Source organism: Perissodus microlepis, chromosome 6 (genome assembly GCF_051167445.1).
Source record: "Perissodus microlepis isolate ML-2025 ecotype Zambia chromosome 6, ASM5116744v1, whole genome shotgun sequence".
Classification (NCBI taxonomy): Eukaryota; Metazoa; Chordata; class Actinopteri; order Cichliformes; family Cichlidae; genus Perissodus; species Perissodus microlepis.
Window position 1 is genome coordinate 36,476,980 of NC_140466.1, and position 20,320 is coordinate 36,497,299.

A 20,320-nucleotide genomic window follows, 5' to 3' on the forward strand; every position below is an offset into this window, starting at 1 on the left:
GTGGTGGGTGGGTTCTTTTACATTTTGAGAGAAGCCAATTGAGTCTAATAACAGATTAAATGCCATGTTGAGGCTGTCATTCTTAGCATCTACATGGATGTTAAAATCACCCACAATAATTATTTTATCTGAGCTGAGAACTAAATCAGATAAAAAGTCTGAGAAATCAGACAGAAACTCTGTGTATGGCCCAGGTGGACGATAGATGATAACAAGTAAGACTGGTTTCTGAGTTTTACAGCTGGGGTGGACAATGTTAAGCATCAGGCTTTCAAATGAATTAAAAGTCTGTCTTGGTCTTTCATTAATTAATAGGCTGGTGTGAAAAATTGCTGCCACACCGCCCCCTCGGCCTGTGCTTCAAGATTTCTGGTAGTTAGAATGACTCGGGGGTGTTGATTCATTTAAACTAACATAATCATCCTGCTGCAACCAGGTTTCTGTAAGGCAGAGTAAATCGATTTGTTGATCAATTATTAAGTCATGTACTAACAGAGACTTGGAGGAGAGAGACCTAATATTTAATAATCCACATCTCACTGTTTTATTCTTTGGTTCAGATGTGGATACTGTATTGTTGTTTCTTTGTAATTGTTTATGTTTAAGTTGTTTGTTGCTGGTTTTTAGTTTGTTTTTTGTCTTTTTGGGAGCTGACACAGTCTCTATGGAGATGGGGTTTTTTTTGGGGGGGGGGGGGGGTAGCAGGAGGAGAGAAGCTGCAGAGAGGCATGTAAGACTGCAACTCTGCTTCCTGGTCCCAACTCTGGATAGTCATATTTTGGGGGGTTTAATAAATTTGTCCATATTTCTAGAAATGAGAGCTGCTCCATCCAAAGTGGGATGGATGCCGTCTCTCCTAACAAGACCAGGTTTCCTCCAGAAGGTTTGCCAATTATCTATGAAGCCCACATCGTTTCTGGGACACCACTCAGACAGCCAGCAATTTAAGGAGAACATGCAGCTAAACATGTCACTCCTGGTCTGATTGGGGAGGGGACCAGAGAAAACTACAGAGTCCGACATTGTTTTGGCAAAGTTGCACACGATTCAATATTGATTTTAGTGACCTCCGATTGGCGTAACCGGGTGTCATTACCGCCGATGTGAATTATGATTTTACTGAATTTACGTTTACCCTTAGCCAGCAGTTTTAAATTTCCTTCAATGTCACCTGCTCTGGCCCCTGGAAGACAATTGACTATGGTTGCAGGTGTCTCTAGCTTCACATGTCTGAGAACAGAATCACCAATTACCAGAGTTTGGCCCCCGGCGGGTGTGTGCGGGGAAAAACGGTTAGACACATGAACAGGTTGGTGGTGTACCTGGGGCTTCTGTTTAGGACTATGCTTCTTCCTCACCGTCACCCAGCCGCCCTATTTCCCCAGTTGCTTGGGGTCTGCTGGGGAACAGCTAGCGGGGCCTACGCTATCTTCGGCTGCACCAGCTACAGGGGCCTGGCTAGCTACGGGTGAATGAAGGGTGCGAAGCCGAGTCTCCAATTCAGTAATCCTGGCCTCCAGAGCTGCAAATATGCTACATTTGTTACAGATATCATTACTGCTAAAGGAGGCCAAGGAGTAACTAAATATCTGACACAATGAGCAAGAAAGTGCAGGACGGACAGGTGAAGTAGCCATGGTGCTAACGAGTCGACTACGAGCTAAGCTAAGCTAGCGAAACAGTACAGAGTAGGGGTGGGTTTTAATAATTGATTCATAGATTAAAATCGATTCTGGCTTGGACAACGTGATATCGATTCATTAAAATCCTGAATAAATTTTTCTTATATAAATGTATTTTGCCCAAAATGCCAGAATCTCAGGTGAAACATCACAAAATTTCGACAACCACCAAACATTTAAGACAGTAAACGAGAGCAGGTACACGGCTTCTGCACAAAGACGTAAACACACAGCGCATACCCGCGGATCAGAATCAGTGAGATGTCGCCTTTCTCACCCGACGGCACGGACACGGTCGGGGCTGAAAGCCGGCAGCTCGCTGATTCTGATGTTTCGGTGGGCCTGTGCTTTGTGTTTACGTCCTTTTTGCGCTGATTCTAAAGCTGTTAGTTTTATCTCTCTCCAAACAATATTGACCGAACCAGCAGCAAAAGAAGATCCAAACTATGCTTCACATAAACATCGTCATGGACTCCCTCTGACTTTTGCTGTTTTGCTTCCACCACGATAAAATCACACTTCATCACAGCTCTCTCTCTCTTTCTCAGTGTACTTCAAGAACAGTTTCCCGTCTAAAAATCTGTTTTCTGCATTATTCGCTTGCTTGTTACGCACAAGACTACCGTTATTTACAGCGCTGTCGGCCGCTGTTTTTTTTTTCTTTTTACACACTTCCGAAAAGAAAGCCTCATTTCTGCCGTTCAATACTGAACAAATTTAAACTTTTTAAAATTATGCAAAATGCAAAATGCTCAGCTGTGTCTCTAATAAAACCGCTGTAACTTCAGAGGTAATGTTCATAAGTTGATTAATGATTTTCTTTCATTTTTGATGTACTGCAGAATATTTTTATAAAATCCCAGTCCAGGAAAATCACCTTCATGTTTTTCTGTTTTATCTTCAGCTACTTTGACACAAAGGCATCTGCTGTGATGCTCACACCTTTTGATAAAGTCTTGCGAGTGTCAGCTTCCTTTTTATAGATACAAAAATATGTAAATGTACTGATCTGAATTATAATATTTCTAACTGTCTGAGGCAAAATTTCCCAGATTCAAATCAAATTGAATTGAATCGAATCGTGATCGAATCGATTCGGGACCTTGTGAATCGGAATCGAATTGATTCTAGAAATCAGTGACGATACCCAGCCCTAGTGTGAACGCACCGTAAGGAAGTAGAAAATATCAAACACACCAATACAACACCAGAGGCCTGAAACACTGATAAAACACGTTTTCAGTTTCATGTTGTCTAAACTAAAATGAGTCTGTGTGACATGTAGTCTCAGTTTCCTGTTCTTAGCTGACAGAAGCAGCACCTGGTGTGGTCTTCTACTGCTGTAGTCTGTCTGCTTCAAGGTTCAGTGTTCTGAGTATTCAGAGATGCTCTTCTGCAGATCTTGGTTGTAATGAGTGGTTATTTGACTGGCTGTTGCCATCCTATTAACTTGAGGCAGGTTGTCTATTTTCCTCTGAGCTCAACAAAACCCTTTCTCGCTGCTCACTGAATATTTTCTGTTTTTACAACAATCTTCTGTAAACTCTAGCGATGCATGTGTGGGAAAATCCCAGCAGATCAGCAGTTTCTGAAACACCAAGATCAGCCCCTCATGTTCAAAGTCCCTTAAATCATCTTTCTTCTTTCTTCTTCATTCTGATGCTCAGTTTGAACTTCATTGATGTCTTTATTGTATCTCCATGTCTAAATGACTGAGTTGCTGCCATGTGATTGGCTGATAGTGTTACGTATCAGAAACATTATACATGGTGAACAGACAACCTTTGATAAAGTCTCGAAAGTGTCAGCTTCCTTTTTATAGATACAAAAATATGTAAATGTATTGATCTGAATTATAATATTTCTGACTGTCTGAGGCAAAATTTCCCAGATTCAAATCGAATCGAATTGAATCGAATCGAATCGATTCGAATTGAATTGAATCGTGGATCGAATCGATTCTAGAAATCAGTGACGATACCCAGCCCTAGTACAGAGACAGTGAGTGAATACTTTGGCTATAAATTAGGTAGTGAGTACACAGAAAGTGTGCTTCGGATGAAGTACGTGAAGATTATACTATGAAAAAAGAATGTATTTAAAAGTTTTTAATTAAATTGCTAAGCAGATAAGCTACTCAGAAACACCACTGTGTTTGAGCAAGAACAGGAAGTGATACTCTACCACAGAGCGAGCGACCACCAAGTGACAGCGCCACCAAGAGTCAGGAAGAGAAACAGCAAACAACAATATAAAATTGTACTTTTTGGAACTTGTTTCCATTTCTTTAGCAGAATCTACAAAAAAGAAAATGCTACAGTAGAGACAATTTGACTGACATGAAAAATTTTCATACCATCAAGGTATTTCCAAAAGTGCTACTATAATTTATTGTAATATATCTGAAAATAAATAGATGATAAATTCCTCTTGTAAAACCTTGACCAAATGAAACATGGTGCTCATGATGAATAAGATTTTCATACCAGATCACTCAAGGATAGTTGGCACTATGTAGGGAGTGTTAAAGGGAGAGAGCTTGCTGATTTGATGATAAGAAATATGATAGAGATATCATTTGTGTACAGGACCAGGTGAAAGGGAAGAAAGATCAGATAATGTAATGAGTTCAAAACTGGAAATTAAAGGGGTGATGTTGTATGTTGTTAGTGCATTTGGACGCCGGTTAGAACGAGAGATATTCTGGAGTAAGTTGGATGAAATGGTGGGAATTTTCTCCAGTGGGTAGAGTTTGGTGATTGGAGAGGAGGTGATGAGAAGGTGTTGGGTTGATATAGTGTTACTTGGGAGAAATGCAGAAAGACATCTCTAGAAGTGAGTATATTAGAGGGACAGCTCAGGTTGAGCAGTTACAAGAAAAAGTTAGAGAGGTTGAGATGGTTTAGTCATGTGCAGAAGAGGGATAAGATGAAGCTGCCCGGCAGGAGTAAAGAGGAAGACCTCAGAGGAGGTTCATGGATTACTGACGGAAGATATTCAGAGGGTTAGTGTGACAGAAGAGAACGCTTGGGATAGGATGAGATGGAGGTAGATGATCTTCTGTGGTGAGCCCTAAAAGGATTAAATGATACAGCTGTTAATACTGCTGCCAAAGGACCTTCTAGGAAGTACTGATATATTTATTTTTAAAAAGGAAATTGAATTTTCTTTAATTAATTACAATAATTAAATTACATCAGTTACGAAAAATATTTTATTTTGTAATAATTATGTGTTTGTGTACAAATCCTGAATGGCTGTGGTTATGTTGTGAAGTCATTATTTGTTTTGTTTTTTTAAGACACTTTGAGTAAACCACAGAGTCATTGTTCATGAACGTTTGACTGTACTGTACAGTGTAAATGTATCTTCCCCATTTCCTTGACATCTTGTTCTGTGAAGGGAAAAAAAGATTTACATGATCAGTTTCTAATCAGATGTTTCCTTTAATTGTACGGCAATGAAAACTGTATCTCACCCTTGGGCTCTACTGGAATTGTCACATTTGACAGCAGTGTATTCAGCTTCACTGGCCTCTTCATCTTTGTGTCCGTATAGCTGACCTCGGCCGATGTTGGAGTACAGAGCGTCTGCCTGATTCTGAGAGAAGTGGATGGTGCTGTAGTGAAGGTCATCCTGGTGACCTGATGGTTCTCCTTCTGCTACAGCTGACGAGGTGTCGTACACTGGATCCATGTTCACCTGATGAAACCAGAACTTGATACTTACTGTAGAAATACTTCAATAAGTATCAGGAGTTTCTGGGGTTTTTTTATTGATTATGGTCAATACTTCTTTTTTGAGAAAATTAAAAATACATATTTAGACCACACAAGGTTTTAAAAATAATCAATGTGATAAGCTATGTCAGAATTAACATGTTAGAGGATTAGAGCGGTTAGATACTTAAAATATTAGTATCTACATTTAAGTGATGATCTGTTTAGTCGTATTTTCAAAAAAGCAATCCAATATTGTTAAGTTCCTTTTGATTATTCAATTCAATTTGACCTCATCGGCCTGTTCCATTTATTGCCACAATGCAAAACAAATTAGAAATCCCATTGCACTGCATTCTAATATGTGTTGCTCATATTGATCAGCAGGGAATGTAGAAATGCAGGAAAACATATTGTGCTGAGATTACAATGCTCCAAAATAACTTGGCTTTATTTAAGATAAAGCTGTCACTCCAAGGTGAAAGCTTTATTTTAAGGTATGTTTTTAAAGTGTTTTTCTTTCACAGTGGAATACTTTCTCACCTGTTCTTCACTGGAAGGTTTCTCTCCATCTTTACTCTGTTGTGTGAACCACTTACATTTTCTAAATAGGAGCCAAGAATTCAATGTAACAGTACATTTATGTATCAAAGAGATGACAGACTAATTGATTCATAAGAATCACAGAACTGCTCACCTAATGCACAGGCAAACCATGACCAGTGTGATAGCAAGGAAAACAGCAGTGATTGTACCAGTAACTGCTGCTTTCCGTGTACCTGAGAAGTCATAAAGGATAATAGAAACAAATCAGGAACATCAGAAAATTCTTATACATGACTACACACTTAAAAGGTGTTCACCTGAATAGAGATCATTCTCATACTAAAACCATTCAAAAACCTCTAACTCACTTGCTACAGTAATCAGATGTAAGGTGGACCTATGTTGTCCTCTTGAGTTCTGGGCGTTACAGTAATAACTCCCACTGTGTTCAGTTCTAAATTCAGTAATAGTGAAGTTCTGTCCCAATGCTTTTGATGAGTCTTCGCCTTCCTTGTACCAGGTGTAATTAGCTGCTGGGTTAGCATCACTGCTACAGGTCAGAGTGAGTGAACTGCCCTCCACTATCTCAGCAGAGGGACTCACTGACACAGAGGGAAGCTTTGGAGCATCTGGGAAAGAGCAAATATATATATATATTTGAGAGAGAGAGAGAGAGATACATAGATACATAGATACTTGAAGTGAAAAATCGAATTTTACTCACACTTAACATCTATGAATCGAGAATTTGAGGTTATCTGTCCATACTGATTCTCAGACTTGCATGAGTAATTCCCGCTGTCCTCTGAGCTGATGGCAGTGAAATGATAGATGCTTACTGGACTTGCAAGAAGGGTTTGGTTCTCCTTGTACCAGGTGTGTTTAGCTGCTGGGTTAGCATCACTGCTACAAGTCAGATTGACTGAATCTCCCTCCACTATCATACCAGAAGGTGTCATTAACACAATTGACGTATTTGGACCATCTGCAAGATAGATCACAAATTTTAGGTAGATTGTGTGTTGCAGTGTGTGGGGCAAGGTATTATGATAAACCCCTTTGAAACGTTCAAATAAAATTGTAAATTGTATTATTTTTTAACTGCTTCTTCACGAGCTATTACTGCTCAGTGTGTCCTAATGCATGACCAGGACTGAACTACCAGCCATCCAGGACCTCTACAGACAGGAAGGCCCTCCAGGTCGACTCTGATCCCAGCCACACACTGTTCATGCTCCTTCCAGGAGGTACAGGAGCATCCACACCCACATCAGCAGATTCAGGGACAGTTTCTAACCACAAGCCATCAGGCTACTGAACTGCTCAAAGTATTTTTACAGTAGTTTAAGTAATTTCTATTTATTTATTCTGCTGTTGTTATATTTTTATATATTTTCTTTATTTATATACATTTTCTTTTATTTTTGCCTTAATTACTTTATCTGCTATTTTGCTGATTATAATGTGCAATGTGCCACCTTCATATGACAAATAAAACTTGAAACTTAATGTTAATAATGACAAGTATGAAGAAGGTGGGCATCATATGGACTTCTTTTTATTTTGCATTTACATAAATAATTCTTTACTCACATTTTACATTAATGAAGATATATTCAGATATCCTCCTTCCCAGCACATTTTCAGCTGTACAGTAATATTCTCCAGAATCAGAGGGTTGGATGGACTGGAAGAACAGCTGTTTTTCTTTACTGACCAGTGTTTGAGCCTTCCTGTACCAGGAATACTTAGGTAATGGGTTAGCTTCACTGCTGCAGGTCAGAGACACTAAACTGCCCTTAATGATGTCACCAGGAGCCGTCCTCATCACCGAGGGAACCTTTGGAGCATCTGGACAACAAAACATACATGAATGTGTTATTAGCCTTTAACTGCGTGTCACTGTCCAGAGTGATGATGGTTGAGCTGCACCAGCTGCTGGAAATTCTGTCGCTTGTGCCTGTTTTTAATAACTGTGAAAAGATGCATACTATAATTTCTTCTACAGAGTATTTTGGCGTTGTCACTCATCCTGGTTAACAACAAATAAAAATGAAAGAAACATAGTATTTTCTAACTTCATACTATAAACTCATCAGCAATACACAATCTCAACAAAAGTGAACACATACCTAGAGGCAAAATAAACCTGCTACAGGAAGCCAGTGTCATAAGTGTACCAACAAACACAACACAGTCGAGGTGCTGCCAGTCTTATCTTTACTAAAGATACAAATATGAGCAGCAAGAGTGCGTGAACAAATTTTGCTGAAATGATCATGTCAAAATAGAAACTGAGTGCTGTGTTTGGAGAAAGGAAAGCACAAGGACAAAAACTGGTCCTCTGCGAAGCAGTCTGATAGTCACACAGGCTGAGCCTTTTTTTGCTCAGCCTAAACAACTCTCCATCATCAGTGGACCAATGAACTCTCCATCATCAGTGGACCAATGAACTCTCCATTATCAGTGGACCAATGAACTCTCCATCATCAGTGGACCAATGAATTTTGGATTATTCTTGTAAATTCTACATTAAAATAGCAGTAATTGATATCTGTGAACTAAAACTAAGAAGCAGTTGAGCAGTAAGACAAAGTTTTTTCACTGTTTGATTACAAACAGCCAAAGATAATTTTCAGGATTAGTCAAAGATCACTGGATAAGATGGGTGGATACGATCACTTTAATCATTTGATGTTTTTTTCTTGGTTTCTCTTTAAATATGTTTCATATACAATACTTATCATATTGTACTTTATTCACATGATTTACTCTGTAATATAACAACTGACGATCAAAGATGATCATTTGTTAAGTGGCACTGTGAAGTAAACTCACACACTGGGTTAGAGCGGTGACCCTCGTAAGCACAGGAGTAGCTGTCGGGACCATCAGCATATTTTGTGTATAAGGAAGAAGATTCTCCAAGAATTTCCTCTTCATTCTTATACCAGACAAAGGATGAATGACCAGAAGGAAAACAGCTGCTCTGACAGATCAGCTGTGGGCCAGTGGAGGACCAAACCACCTGTACCTGTATATCTGGATCTGCAAAGCAAAATGTCAGAATTTACCTGACTTAGATCCACCGTTAACAGGTTGCTTTTAAGGATGCAGTAGAATATTGCTCTGTATAAGTATTACAAGCAGTGTTGGGTGTAATGTGTTCCAAAGTAACACTTTACTGTAATCACATTACATTTGTCAGTAACACATTCATGTCATTTTTCTGCTTGCACTACAATCAGCTGATTTTAGTTCATGTGCAAGAACTAGGGCTAGAACTAGAACTAGGGCTGTCAACGTTGACACTTTGATGCGTTAGTGCCGCATTAACGCCCATTAACGCCCGTTAACGCCGCATCATGATTAACACGATTAAAATTTTTAACTCAATCAACCCATTTGGAGCGCAGAATGACTCAAAATCCTTCAAATGTCTCTGTCACTGCATTACGGGCAGTTTGTTCAAAGTTTCTCTATTCTGTGCTCCAGATGGGTTGATTATATTAAAAAAAAATTTCGTGTTAATCGTTATGATGCCGCGTTAACGTTGAAAGACCTAGCAAGAGTGAAAAAGATGATAGAGGGGTTCTGAAACTTTTCAACTTTTTCAACTTTTCAGGAACAGAGATATAGGCATTACTATATAGGTATAGGCATTCTTGGAGTTGTACCTGTGCATGTGCAATGACAATAAAGTTGAATTCTATTCTATTGTATTCTACTTTTATTTTTATGCACAATATTAGAAAAGTGCAATGGTAAACTGAAAACTGCTCCAGGAAAGAAACAACTTCAACCCAGCAGCCAGACCCTGTAAATCAGCATCAGAATTAAGTTTCTACACATATGAAGAATGTGTCTTGGTGTCATGATGCAAACGAAAGTGGTACAGAAATAGAATACAGAATATATAAAATATTAATATAATAAATATGAATATAAGTGCACACAATAGAAATATGCACTATCTACCTAAAGATATTAGAATACAAATCAGTGTAAGCATGTAACGGTTATGAGCAGTATGAGGAAGGAAACTGTTCTTGTAACAAGAAACAAAGGCACTGATGAGCAGTCAGGCTTGCACCACTGTAGCCTAACCTTCATTTCTGCTTGCATATGTTTCTACAGTAGAACAACTGAGGCAATGGCTTTGAAGTATCGTGAGGCTGTTTTTCATCTTTGTTTTTTGGTTTTGAGGGTATTTTGATGTTGTTTTGTTTTGTTGTTGGGTTAGTGTTTGTAAACACTAAAAGAAAAATGGTATGTGTGTCCTCATAAGGACAGAGATTTGTGTTGGTATGTGAAACTGTAGCCTAAGATTCAAAGTGTTGACTGGTAATAATGTGGCAGTGTGTTTTAGTTCATTTTACAGAGTAACGTGAAATTAATGGACTGCATTACTTTTAAGAAAAGTAACGAGTGACGTGTAATACATTGCTTTTTTTTTTTTTTTGTAATAACGACCCCAACACTGATTGTAAGTTTACTAAGAGGATATATGGTTGTCATTCACATACAATATAGACTATGTACATGTTGAAATTAACACTGCACTATACATAGTATAGGGTTATAATACAGATAAATACTTATTAGTCAGTCAGTACCTGTGACAGTCAGAGTTGTTCCAGGTGAAATGTTCCCCCATTGAAACGATTGCGTTGTGAATTTGAAGCGGTATTCTGCAGAGTCAGTCTTTCTCAAGTCACTGATTCTCAGAGTGGAGCGTCCTTTCTCTCTTTCAAGGAACTGAAAACGATCTGCATGCTGGGAGTCTTTACTAAGCTCCCATAGCAGAAAGTGAGTTCTCAACCAATAACTACGATCAGGTCTGAACCAGAATTTTGACACAACAGGATCTGTGTGATAGTATGTGCAAGAAATGTTCACTGATGAGCCTTTGAAGGCACAGATTCTTCTTTCAGTGTAATTCACTCTGTTGCAGTACTGATTATAGCCACCTGAAAAACAGAATTCTTTTTAAGATCGCCATGAAAATACAGTTTTGCATACATTTACTGTCTTTGAACAGTCTTCTCCATGTTAAAGATATCTTACTACAGTACATTAAGGAACAGATGCACATAATAAATATTGCATCAGCGCAATCTGGGTTCTGGCATTTGAAAAATACTGTCTGTATTTACAAAGACAGCAGAGAGAAAAGACAGCGTTCATGAGGTGGGAACACATTTCTACGAGGGTCTTTGTCAAGGCGCAAAATATAGGGAGAATATTCAAATCAGGTACACAAACTTATTTACTAATGTTTGTTACACACAATTTACTGCTGACACACAGAATAAAAGCATGGCTTAATTTTTGTGTGCTCACAATTCCCATTTGGCTCATTTAGGAAATCTGTCCGTGAAACAGCATCATATCCTGCTGAGACGCTTTGTACTAATATGGGGAAAATGCATTTTGTCTTAGATTTTATTAAGATAATATTTTATTAATGTGTTGTGCTGTACTGCCCTTACATATTTTTTTTATTACGTTCTGCTTAAAGATGATGTTCAGTTTTGATACTTTTCAGATCCAACTAATCACAAACAGCTAGGAAACATTTAATACACATCCCAAACAAGAGCTTGGGTTCTCAGGAGGGTATGAGTGGAAGACTGTGGCGTATACTCACACACAGAAGGAGAAGGAAAGGTCTCATGTGGCTTGATAGCACAGGAAATGCTGTCTCCAGAATAAAGGTAGCCTGAATAACGTGATTCTGTTGAAGTCATGTGTCCATTCTTGTACCAGATGTATGAAGAATGATGAGGAAGGCAACTGCTGTGACACTGCATCTCTAATTTGTTGCACCAATAAGTAAGGCATTGAGATGTGTGAATCGTCTGCACTTCTACACCTGGATTAGTAAAATGCAATATAACAGACAGTGAAATTCCCTGCACTGTTTCATAAATGTTAAGAATTTGATCCAACAGACAACAGTCTTACCTGTTACAGATAAACTGACTCCAGGTGAACCAGTATAGGTCCCCCCTGGCTGGTTTGTTATGAGCTTTAATCTGTACACAGCTGAGTCGCTCTCTCTCAGGTCTGTGATTCTCAGAGTGCAGTCGTTCGTACGACAGTGATACCAAACACGACCTGCATACTTTGAATCTATTCTAAGATCCACAGGTTCAACATTGGGCAAATAAATGAACCAGAAGATATTCTGAACTGTGGTATTGATGCTGTTTATTCTTGGTGGGTATGTGTAGGTGCAGTGCATTTCCACCGTCGATCCTTTAATGGCACAGATCTCAGTAGAAGTAAAAGTCACTTCCCATTCTCTCCAACTGTGCGCCACTGAAACATCAGAAACCACAGTCAAGATTAGCATGATTTTAAACGTCAAAATTGTATTTTGTTTTCATCTGAAGTCACAAAACTTTCTCCACAAGAAATATTTGAATACATAATGCAGACTTCAAACTGAGACAATACGGTTTGGTCTCTCAAAGATAAGCTGGATATTCCTAATGCACATGTCTCAGTAATCCATCCATATATTAATAATGACTGAGAAAACAAATGTGGGAAATTTGACTCTGTGTTTTGGGCATTCCTGGCTGCTGGAGAATTTCCACCTGTGATATGGATGGGAAAATGCTAAATGCTAACAGTTAGAAGGGCGTGTTGTGTCTTTGCTTGGTTGGTTTCCCATGTTCGCTGAAGCGTGGAGCTGCTGAAGAAATGTGAAACTCTTCAGCATCAGACTGTGATGTCTTGATAATATGAATTTTGCTAAATGTTGCAGAAATAGCACATTGTAGTCAGAATACCATAGCACAAACTGAAACAACAAATACACAATTCAAAAAGGAAATCTTAAGTATGGAAAAAAAGGTTTAAAGAAAATTTACAAATTTACTTTGTGTTTGTGGTGAACAGGTAAAAACTGTTCACCACATTTTGCATTAAATATTTCATTTTTTTAATTGAAAGGTTTCTATAAAAAGAACATGTTCAGTTTATGTAAGACTGGAAATAATTCCTTGTTGCTTTATATTTAGCCTGAAACCATCACTATTCTTATTACGTGCAAGCAGTTTAACCATCTCTGCAGGAAGTTCCTGTTATTTAATGAAATAATTACATTAAAGCATACAGTGTTCCAGGATGATGTCCAGTAAGTAAATATACTTACAACAACTATAATAACTGTACTAAAGACGTAAGAAGTGTATTTAAAAGATGTTCAGTACCTGATATGGACAGAACGATGAGAACAATTCCACTCACAGCTGTTGTTACACTCATAGTCATTCTGTTCGTCTCACTGTTAGAAAATGTCACATGGTCAGAGCTGCACATGAGATATAATCCACATAATGATCTAAAATAAGACATAGGACAGCAAACATGTGACCGTTGTGGTTTCAACACATTAATAAGACAGCTGTCAAAGTCTGTCTGAGCTTACTTCCTCTTTACCAGCCTGTAATATTTGAATATCCGGACATTCCCAACATGAAATTAAAACTTCTCATAAGCAAAAAAGAAAGTTCAACTTTGAGGCTGATGATCATTGCAGTAATGAAACTTTAAAAAAATAGAGTGCACTATCCACTTGACAGCTTCTTCTGTTTCCTGATCAGCAGATCAGGACTCAGAGGCAGATTGGCTATAACTACAGACAGGTAGATCTAGCCTCCTGGTCTTAAAAAAGAAGTCAGTGTGGAAATGCCTTAAAAGTGCATTCTAGCTGAAGGCCAACAGATGGTGATAGCTGTGCTTGTAAAAATGAAAAAACAACAACCCTGAAAGTCTTTTGGAGAACATGAGAAAGCAGCTCTGTTTCTAGACGTGTAAACACTTCCCTGCAGAGTTTATGTTCTCAGTCACTCATTTTGAATCCATTAAATAAAAATTTGGAGTCTTTTTTTTTTAACTTGGTCATATTATGTTTCGCTGTTTTTTTTCTCATTGACTGTACTGGCCTGTCAATCACACTCATCAGTGCATGACAAAGGTACTATACGCGTGAAACTAATGAACTGAATAAAAACCTACTGCTGTGATCTGCTAAATAAAACAGACAAGAGTTAATCACCCGGTTATCTTTGGGAGTTTCGACCAAAACGGTTTTGGTCGAAACTGACAGTTTTGCTAATGCACTTAAATTCAAATGCAGATGGTGAAAAGAAATACCAGTACCAGTGTCCCTTTGGTGTCTGCTTAATGTGTAACAAAGCAAATGACAGATATTCAAATTCAGTATGTCTTTAGTGATTTGACGTCTATTCTCAATAACCTGCAATCCTCTTCATATTATATAAGCTATTATGTGCTTATTTGTACAACAGAGTCAAACACCACTGAGCCAATTTCTCCTGTATGAAGTTCAAGTCTCTGGTTTTCTTTTGTGAGTCCCTGCTGCCAAAACTGACTCAAAGTGTTGAGAGGTCACCATCTGTCAAAGATCACTATTTATTCACTCTCACATTCACACACGGGTGCAGGCAAACCACAGTTGTAGCCACAGCTGCCCTGGGGCAGACTGACAGAAGCGAGGGTGCCATATCACGCCATCGGCCCCTGTCGCCAACACCAGTAGGTGTTAGGTGTAGGGTGAAGTGTCTTGCCCAATTAAGGACACAACGGCCAAGACAGACAGAGCTGGGGATTGAACTGGCAACCTTCCGGTTACAAGATGAGCTTCCCAACTGAACACCAATGGCCCAATGTGTCCTCATCTGCCAGAGAGAAGTTGTGCTGTTAGCTTAATTGGTTGAAATTTAGTTTTCACTTTAATTGATTTCCTGCAGCTAAGTTGACAAAAAATTAGGGTTAAAAGTTGTCGGCATGATATTTAGGGCCAGATTCAGTGTATTCAGTCATTCAATGCCATCAGGGCGACCATCCTGGGTGAAAACCTGACAGCGATGCAGGTGGATGTCTCTCTCGTGTCCTGGATTGTAGATATTTGACAGGAAGGCCACACTCAAAAAAATGAAATTGGGTGATTGTTACATGTACAAGATTCAAACTTTTAATTTGAACTAAATACTTTAATGTTTCTATGGTGAACATAATTAAATCATGTAGCATCTGCATGAAAATCAGCAACTTATTTTCTTCTTGTTGAGATGACATGATACAATCTAGTAAGAGTGGTTAGTTGCCTGGACTCGCGAAATTCACAAGATCACATTAGATGTCAAACTGCAGGAAAATCGCTGGAGTTTTAAGAGGCAGATAACTACATCCACACCACATGTGTATGCTATTGCTATTTATTGTGGTTTAACCTGTCAGGGACAAAAACGTACAGAAAACTCTGCATCAAGCCTTGTAATCATAGCTTTCCTAGTTTTGCTAAGCCTGGATTGACAGCTTGGTGGTGTGATGGTTAGGGCTGTTGCCTCACAGCAAGAAGGGCCCGCGTTCATATCCACAATCTGGCTGGTTTGCAGTGTGTAATTAGAATTAGGTTCATTGATGATTCTAAATTACCCATGAGTGTAATTTAGTGTAATTTAATGGTTGTTTGTCTCCAATGCCAAATGTGTTGATTTGACATGGTCAAAAATGGGTTACTGTACTTGGTTAAATCACGTGGAAAAAGGTGCCATGATTAAATTGTGTTCATCCAACAACAGATTTTTTTGAGTGCACAATATGTGTTTCTTCAACACTGTGTCTGATCAGCAACACTCGGGCACCACTAGAGGCCGTCCACTACCCTTTCTTATTCAACCTTTAATAAACTGGACGGGTTAAAAACACCACTGCACTCTACAGGAAGTAGTGATGTGTGGGTCGTGAACGAAATGGCTCTTAGAGCCGGGTCTTTGACGTGAACGACGCAAGCCGGCTCCTTATCGCGAGCTGTGGGTTTTTTTTTCTTTCTCTCACCCTCTCTCTCTCTCGCACTTTTTTTCCGCTTCACTCGCATGCGAGCCTTGTGCTTTGCGCTGGGAAGAGGGGGGAGGGGCGGTAGTTACACTCAGTAGCACAGGAACAGAGCGGGAGGGAGAGACAGAGAAAGAGAGCCAGGGACAACAATGTCACATTAGAAAGGTATAGTAATCATCCACAACTATTTTCAGTTGCGGATGATAAAGGATACAGAAAGTTTATTCATGTAGGCCCATATGACAGAGAATGTGCATCTTCTTTTTGTTTTCATATTTTAATTTATATTTAATTATGTTGTGGTTTGCAGTGTTTTGTGTTGTTTCACTTTAAATTTGTAAAAGGAAAAAGCTGAAAATTTAAATAGTTAAAGTTGAAATGTGAATAGTTGATTTTTGTATTATATGACTTATTTATTACATTTTATGTGGCATGAATAAATAAAAGTATATTTACGGTGGCCCCTAGAGACAAAGCACATACAAACTTCAAATCACGTACGAACTCTGAAGCACGTACAAACTCCATAACACGTAAAAACTCCAAAACACGTAAAAACTCAAAACACGTACAAAACACAACAGAAGTGCTCCAGGATGCTAGGGGCAGTGTTGAGCTTTTGTTACCTAGTGGCTACACAAGCCAGGAAGTACCAACAACCGGATTTGGTGTGTGGTAGTAGCAGGTAAATGAACTTTTTTTTTTAAATTATTTGAATATATATGAGTGCTTGTGTATAAATACACAAACAATACACATATGCTTTCAATTGTCTAATTTAAGTTATCTAGGTAGCTCTGTTTTGGAAGTTCAGTTCATGCTAGAAATGTGTTTTGGACTTGGTACGTGCTTTGTCTCTAGGGGCCACCACATATATTTATATATAAACATATATAAATAAAACCACTTTTTTTTTTACATTAGTAATTCCTTTTGTGCATAATTTTATATTATTGTTAATAATAAATTAATCAAAGCAACAAAACAACCTGAAGAGCCGGTTGGGAGCCAGTTCTCTAAAAAGAGCCGGAAATCCCATCATTAACAGGAAGGGCCAGAGTCGGCTCTATTTTCTGAGGCGGCGGAGGTCTTTTAACACAATGCTCAGGATTTTGTACGAGTCTGTTGTGGCCAGTGCCGTCCTCTATGCTGTTGCATGCTGCAGCATCAGGTTGAGGGTGGCAGATACCAACAAACTCAATAACCAGTAATACAATGTATTGTGTTATTTTATTGGTACTTTAAGTAGACATTTACTGTTCCTATTGTCTGTGAGTAAATGTGTATTCTGATTCTGATTCAGTGACTGTCTGAAGACACATTTTGCCTTCAAACAGCCACTGTAGGGGTTTACCAGTTAGCCTGATGATGCATTAGCAGAAATGCGCCCACGGGAGTGAGAAGTTCTTTGATCTAACATTGCACTTTTTCTTTTTTTTCAAAGGTGCGGTCTGTTCGTTTCAACAACATCAGCGCAAAGTGCTGGCTCAGAATCACCGGATGAGGGAGCGAGTGAACAGAGTGTAAGTGCAGCTTTTCCCCCTTTCTCACTCAGAACGGTGTGACTGTTGAGGTAAGTGAGAGGAGATAACTGTTGCACCATATAAACCTGAAATCTGTAAAAGAGCAACAAACACTTTACTCTCCTCCCCTCTCCTACCTTCCCTGTTTGCTCACGTGCCATCTAGATCAGTTTAGTGTAGAAGAAGTGTTTGATAAAGATGGATAAATAAAAACAGAAAGCTGAAAGAGGTAAAATAAACTAAAAAATAAATGCAACAAAATGTGTCAGACTACCCAATGTAGGAGAAATAAATAATATAAAGGCCTCGGAGTCACGGGTGGTGACTGCTGTGAACACTAACCGGGGAGAAACACTGGAGGAAGAACAGCAGTCCCACCAACCGAGTGAGCAAGAGACGGAGAAAAGTGTACTTTACGTGCGAATAACAAAAATAGATGGAGGCACATAATAAAGAAAGAATAGAGGAGGAAAATCAAGTAAACTTGATTAACCTCATTTAAAAAAAACTGTCTCAATATCAGTAATTAAATCTATGTATAGAATTATTTTTATTTAATTTTTATTATTAATTTTTGTTTATTTATTAAAATGGACTGATCACGGCGGGCCATTTTTTAAATCGCAGTCCAGACATGACCGTTACTGAGCCGTGTTCATAAATATTGCTGCAGGCTGTGTGAAACTGAAGCTGCATGAACGGATTAGAGTCGTTATTATATATCTGAAGGCTGTGGCATGAAGCAAAACAGTTTTATTAAAAAAAATTAAGAAGAAGAAAAGGAAATGACATGAAAATCGCTCTGCGTGCTCACTGGTGAGACATTTGAGGTTTGTGCCGATCTCCGTGCACAAATGCAACTAAAAACCTGAAACACGCTTCAGTTCTGCTCAATAAAAATCTCTGTGTTATTACTGAGGAGCAGAAAGCGCTCAGCTCTAACTCTGCGTGAGGACTGAGCGAACAGAGAAAGCCACGTTTTAGCCGTGAACTCTCAGCTCTGAGACATCCACCCGTCACAGTTACTCTACACTTAGACTGAAATTTCCCCATCTCATCAAACACTCTATATACCCTTACTTACTTCTTGTTACCCTTACTCATTTCTCTTTTTAAATTGCATTTTTAGAAAAAATTTTTTTAATTGAAAATCTGTTTTTTTAAATTCTGATATAATTTTTTTAAGTAAGAAATTTTTTAACATTGCCTTTTATTTTGTTAATCCCTTCACCATTTGAATTATTTATTGATTAATCAATCATTATTTATTATTCCTCTTTTACTGTTCATTCTGCTCTTCACTTAATCAGATAAGTTCTGTTTAAGTGATTTCTTCATTCAGTGGGTCCTGCAGCAATCAGGCCTACGTGCAGCAAACTAAATTTAACTAGTCAAAGGAGCTTGCAAAGAAAAGCGTCTGGACTTCTTTAAGTTACTTGAAGACGTTTCACCTCTCATCCGAGAAGCTTCTTCAGTTCTAAGGTCAAATGGTGGAGAGTCCCAGATATAAACCTAGTGGGAGTTTCCCCCCACAGAGGGACAAAAGGACCCCCTGATGATCCTCTAATCGCCCGAGCCAAGGTGTGAAACTGGGTGTGGGTCCCAATCAGCCAGAGTTTCGGGTGTGTTCATTGTGAAACCTGGCCCCACCTTATCATGCGAATTCCTGAGGTCAGATGGCCCAGGATGTGAGTGGGCGTTAAGGCGTCTGGGAAGGGATCTCAAAACTGGATTATAGATGGCAGAGAGTTGGTGTCGTAAACCCCCGCCTCTGTTCAAAGATGGTCGCTCACAGTGGACATAGATGGCTTCTTTCACTCCTCTTTCAAACCATCTGTCCTCTCTGTCCAAAATGTGAACATTGGCATCCTCGAAAGAAGAAGCTTCTCGGATGAGAGGTGAAACGTCTTCAAGTAACTTAAAGAAGTCCAGACGCTTTTCTTTGCAAGCTCCTTTGACTACGATGACCTGGATGACTGAGAACCTTCACAGACATAAATTTAACTAGCTTTCCAATAAATAGAAAAAAGCCAGTTATTTCAAAATTTAACAGGGTAATATTTGTCATAATATAAAAAATATTTGTCATATTGTAGCAAATATACAAAAAGAAAGAAAGCATATGCAAAGACATCAGGAAGGGGTAAATACTTTTTCAGTGCACTGTATGTGACCTCACATGTACATGCAAGAATCCTTGATCAAAACTGTCAGATAAAGTGCTTGTAGTGGTGGACGCTAAAGTAACATAGTATATTTTCTAAAATTTGGTTTCAGTCCAAAACAGCCGTTTCTTCATCCCGCTCATTACACAAACACAGCTTTACAGTATTATATGATGTGCAGCACTTCAGATGCTTGAGGTGTGAACACACGTGAGTGGTTTGTATATAAAAACAAAACATAAATGGAGATTTATATTTTGTACCATATCAGCACAGAGAGAAGGAAGACTTCACTCGTTACTGCAGTTACATTTATAGCTGCTCCTCTCATTTCTTAAAACGCTTCTTGCTTAAACTGCATCAGGTCGATCAAATATGAAAAATTGTGTATTTCATCAAAGATGTTTGAAGATGGTTTCTTCTGTGGTTGGAAAATTAAAGCGAGATCGATATCCGGCTGTCTTCCTTCCTCCGCACACGCCTAATGTGCATGAACAGATTAACATGTGTAAATCTCCTCTGGTGCAATCACTGATGACAGCTTTAAGAAAACACATTTAAAATGGTTGTTTTAAAACTCACAACAATTTATTAATGAGATCATTCCTTGTGATAGCTGAGCTATTTTCTTTACCTTCAGCTTTAAATTAAGTTTATTGTGTGAACTTGCAGTAAAAGTGAAACTCAGGTTAAATGTCTCATATCACCCAACTTGAAGTAGATAACAGGAAGTTGGTGAAGTGCAGCTGAATTTAGCCGTTCTGCTAGCAGAAAGCAGCTCAGCTCAAACCCTCTATTTAAGATGTTTG

At 38.7% G+C, this 20,320-nt stretch overlaps 2 protein-coding genes across 2 annotated transcripts in view; one reads left to right on the forward strand and one right to left on the reverse strand.

The window, feature by feature from the left end:
- Positions 1 to 20,320, forward strand: part of LOC146386114 (uncharacterized) — a 40,840-nt gene that overhangs the window by 17,682 nt on the left and 2,838 nt on the right. Inside the window, exon 3 of the mRNA XM_084932155.1 lies at positions 17,268 to 17,346. Within this exon, the coding sequence (XP_084788281.1) occupies positions 17,268 to 17,346 (79 nt within the window). The remainder of the gene's footprint in view (positions 1 to 17,267; positions 17,347 to 20,320) is intronic.
- Positions 4,896 to 13,451, reverse strand: LOC146386115 (uncharacterized). The gene is made up of 12 exons (XM_084932156.1): positions 13,171 to 13,451; positions 11,915 to 12,271; positions 11,598 to 11,822; positions 10,564 to 10,917; positions 8,786 to 8,995; positions 7,541 to 7,798; positions 6,672 to 6,932; positions 6,316 to 6,576; positions 6,099 to 6,180; positions 5,945 to 6,005; positions 5,161 to 5,384; positions 4,896 to 5,076 (listed from the first exon to the last, which is right to left on the reverse strand). The coding sequence occupies exons 1-12, from the start codon at positions 13,313 to 13,315 to the stop codon at positions 5,013 to 5,015; spliced, it is 2,502 nt and encodes an 833-aa protein (XP_084788282.1). The 5' UTR covers positions 13,316 to 13,451; the 3' UTR covers positions 4,896 to 5,012.

Bases quoted from the DNA above. Each gene is read 5' to 3' on its own strand.
- LOC146386115 (XM_084932156.1), bottom strand. From the start codon at position 13,315: ATGTCTTATTTTAGATCATTATGTGGATTATATCTCATGTGCAGCTCT. The intron at 6,181-6,315 runs GTGAGTTAGAGG...ATGACTTCTCAG, and splicing joins ACATCTGATTACTGTAGCAA to GTACACGGAAAGCAGCAGTT. The intron at 6,006-6,098 runs GTGAGCAGTTCT...GCTCCTATTTAG, and splicing joins ATGGTTTGCCTGTGCATTAG to AAAATGTAAGTGGTTCACAC.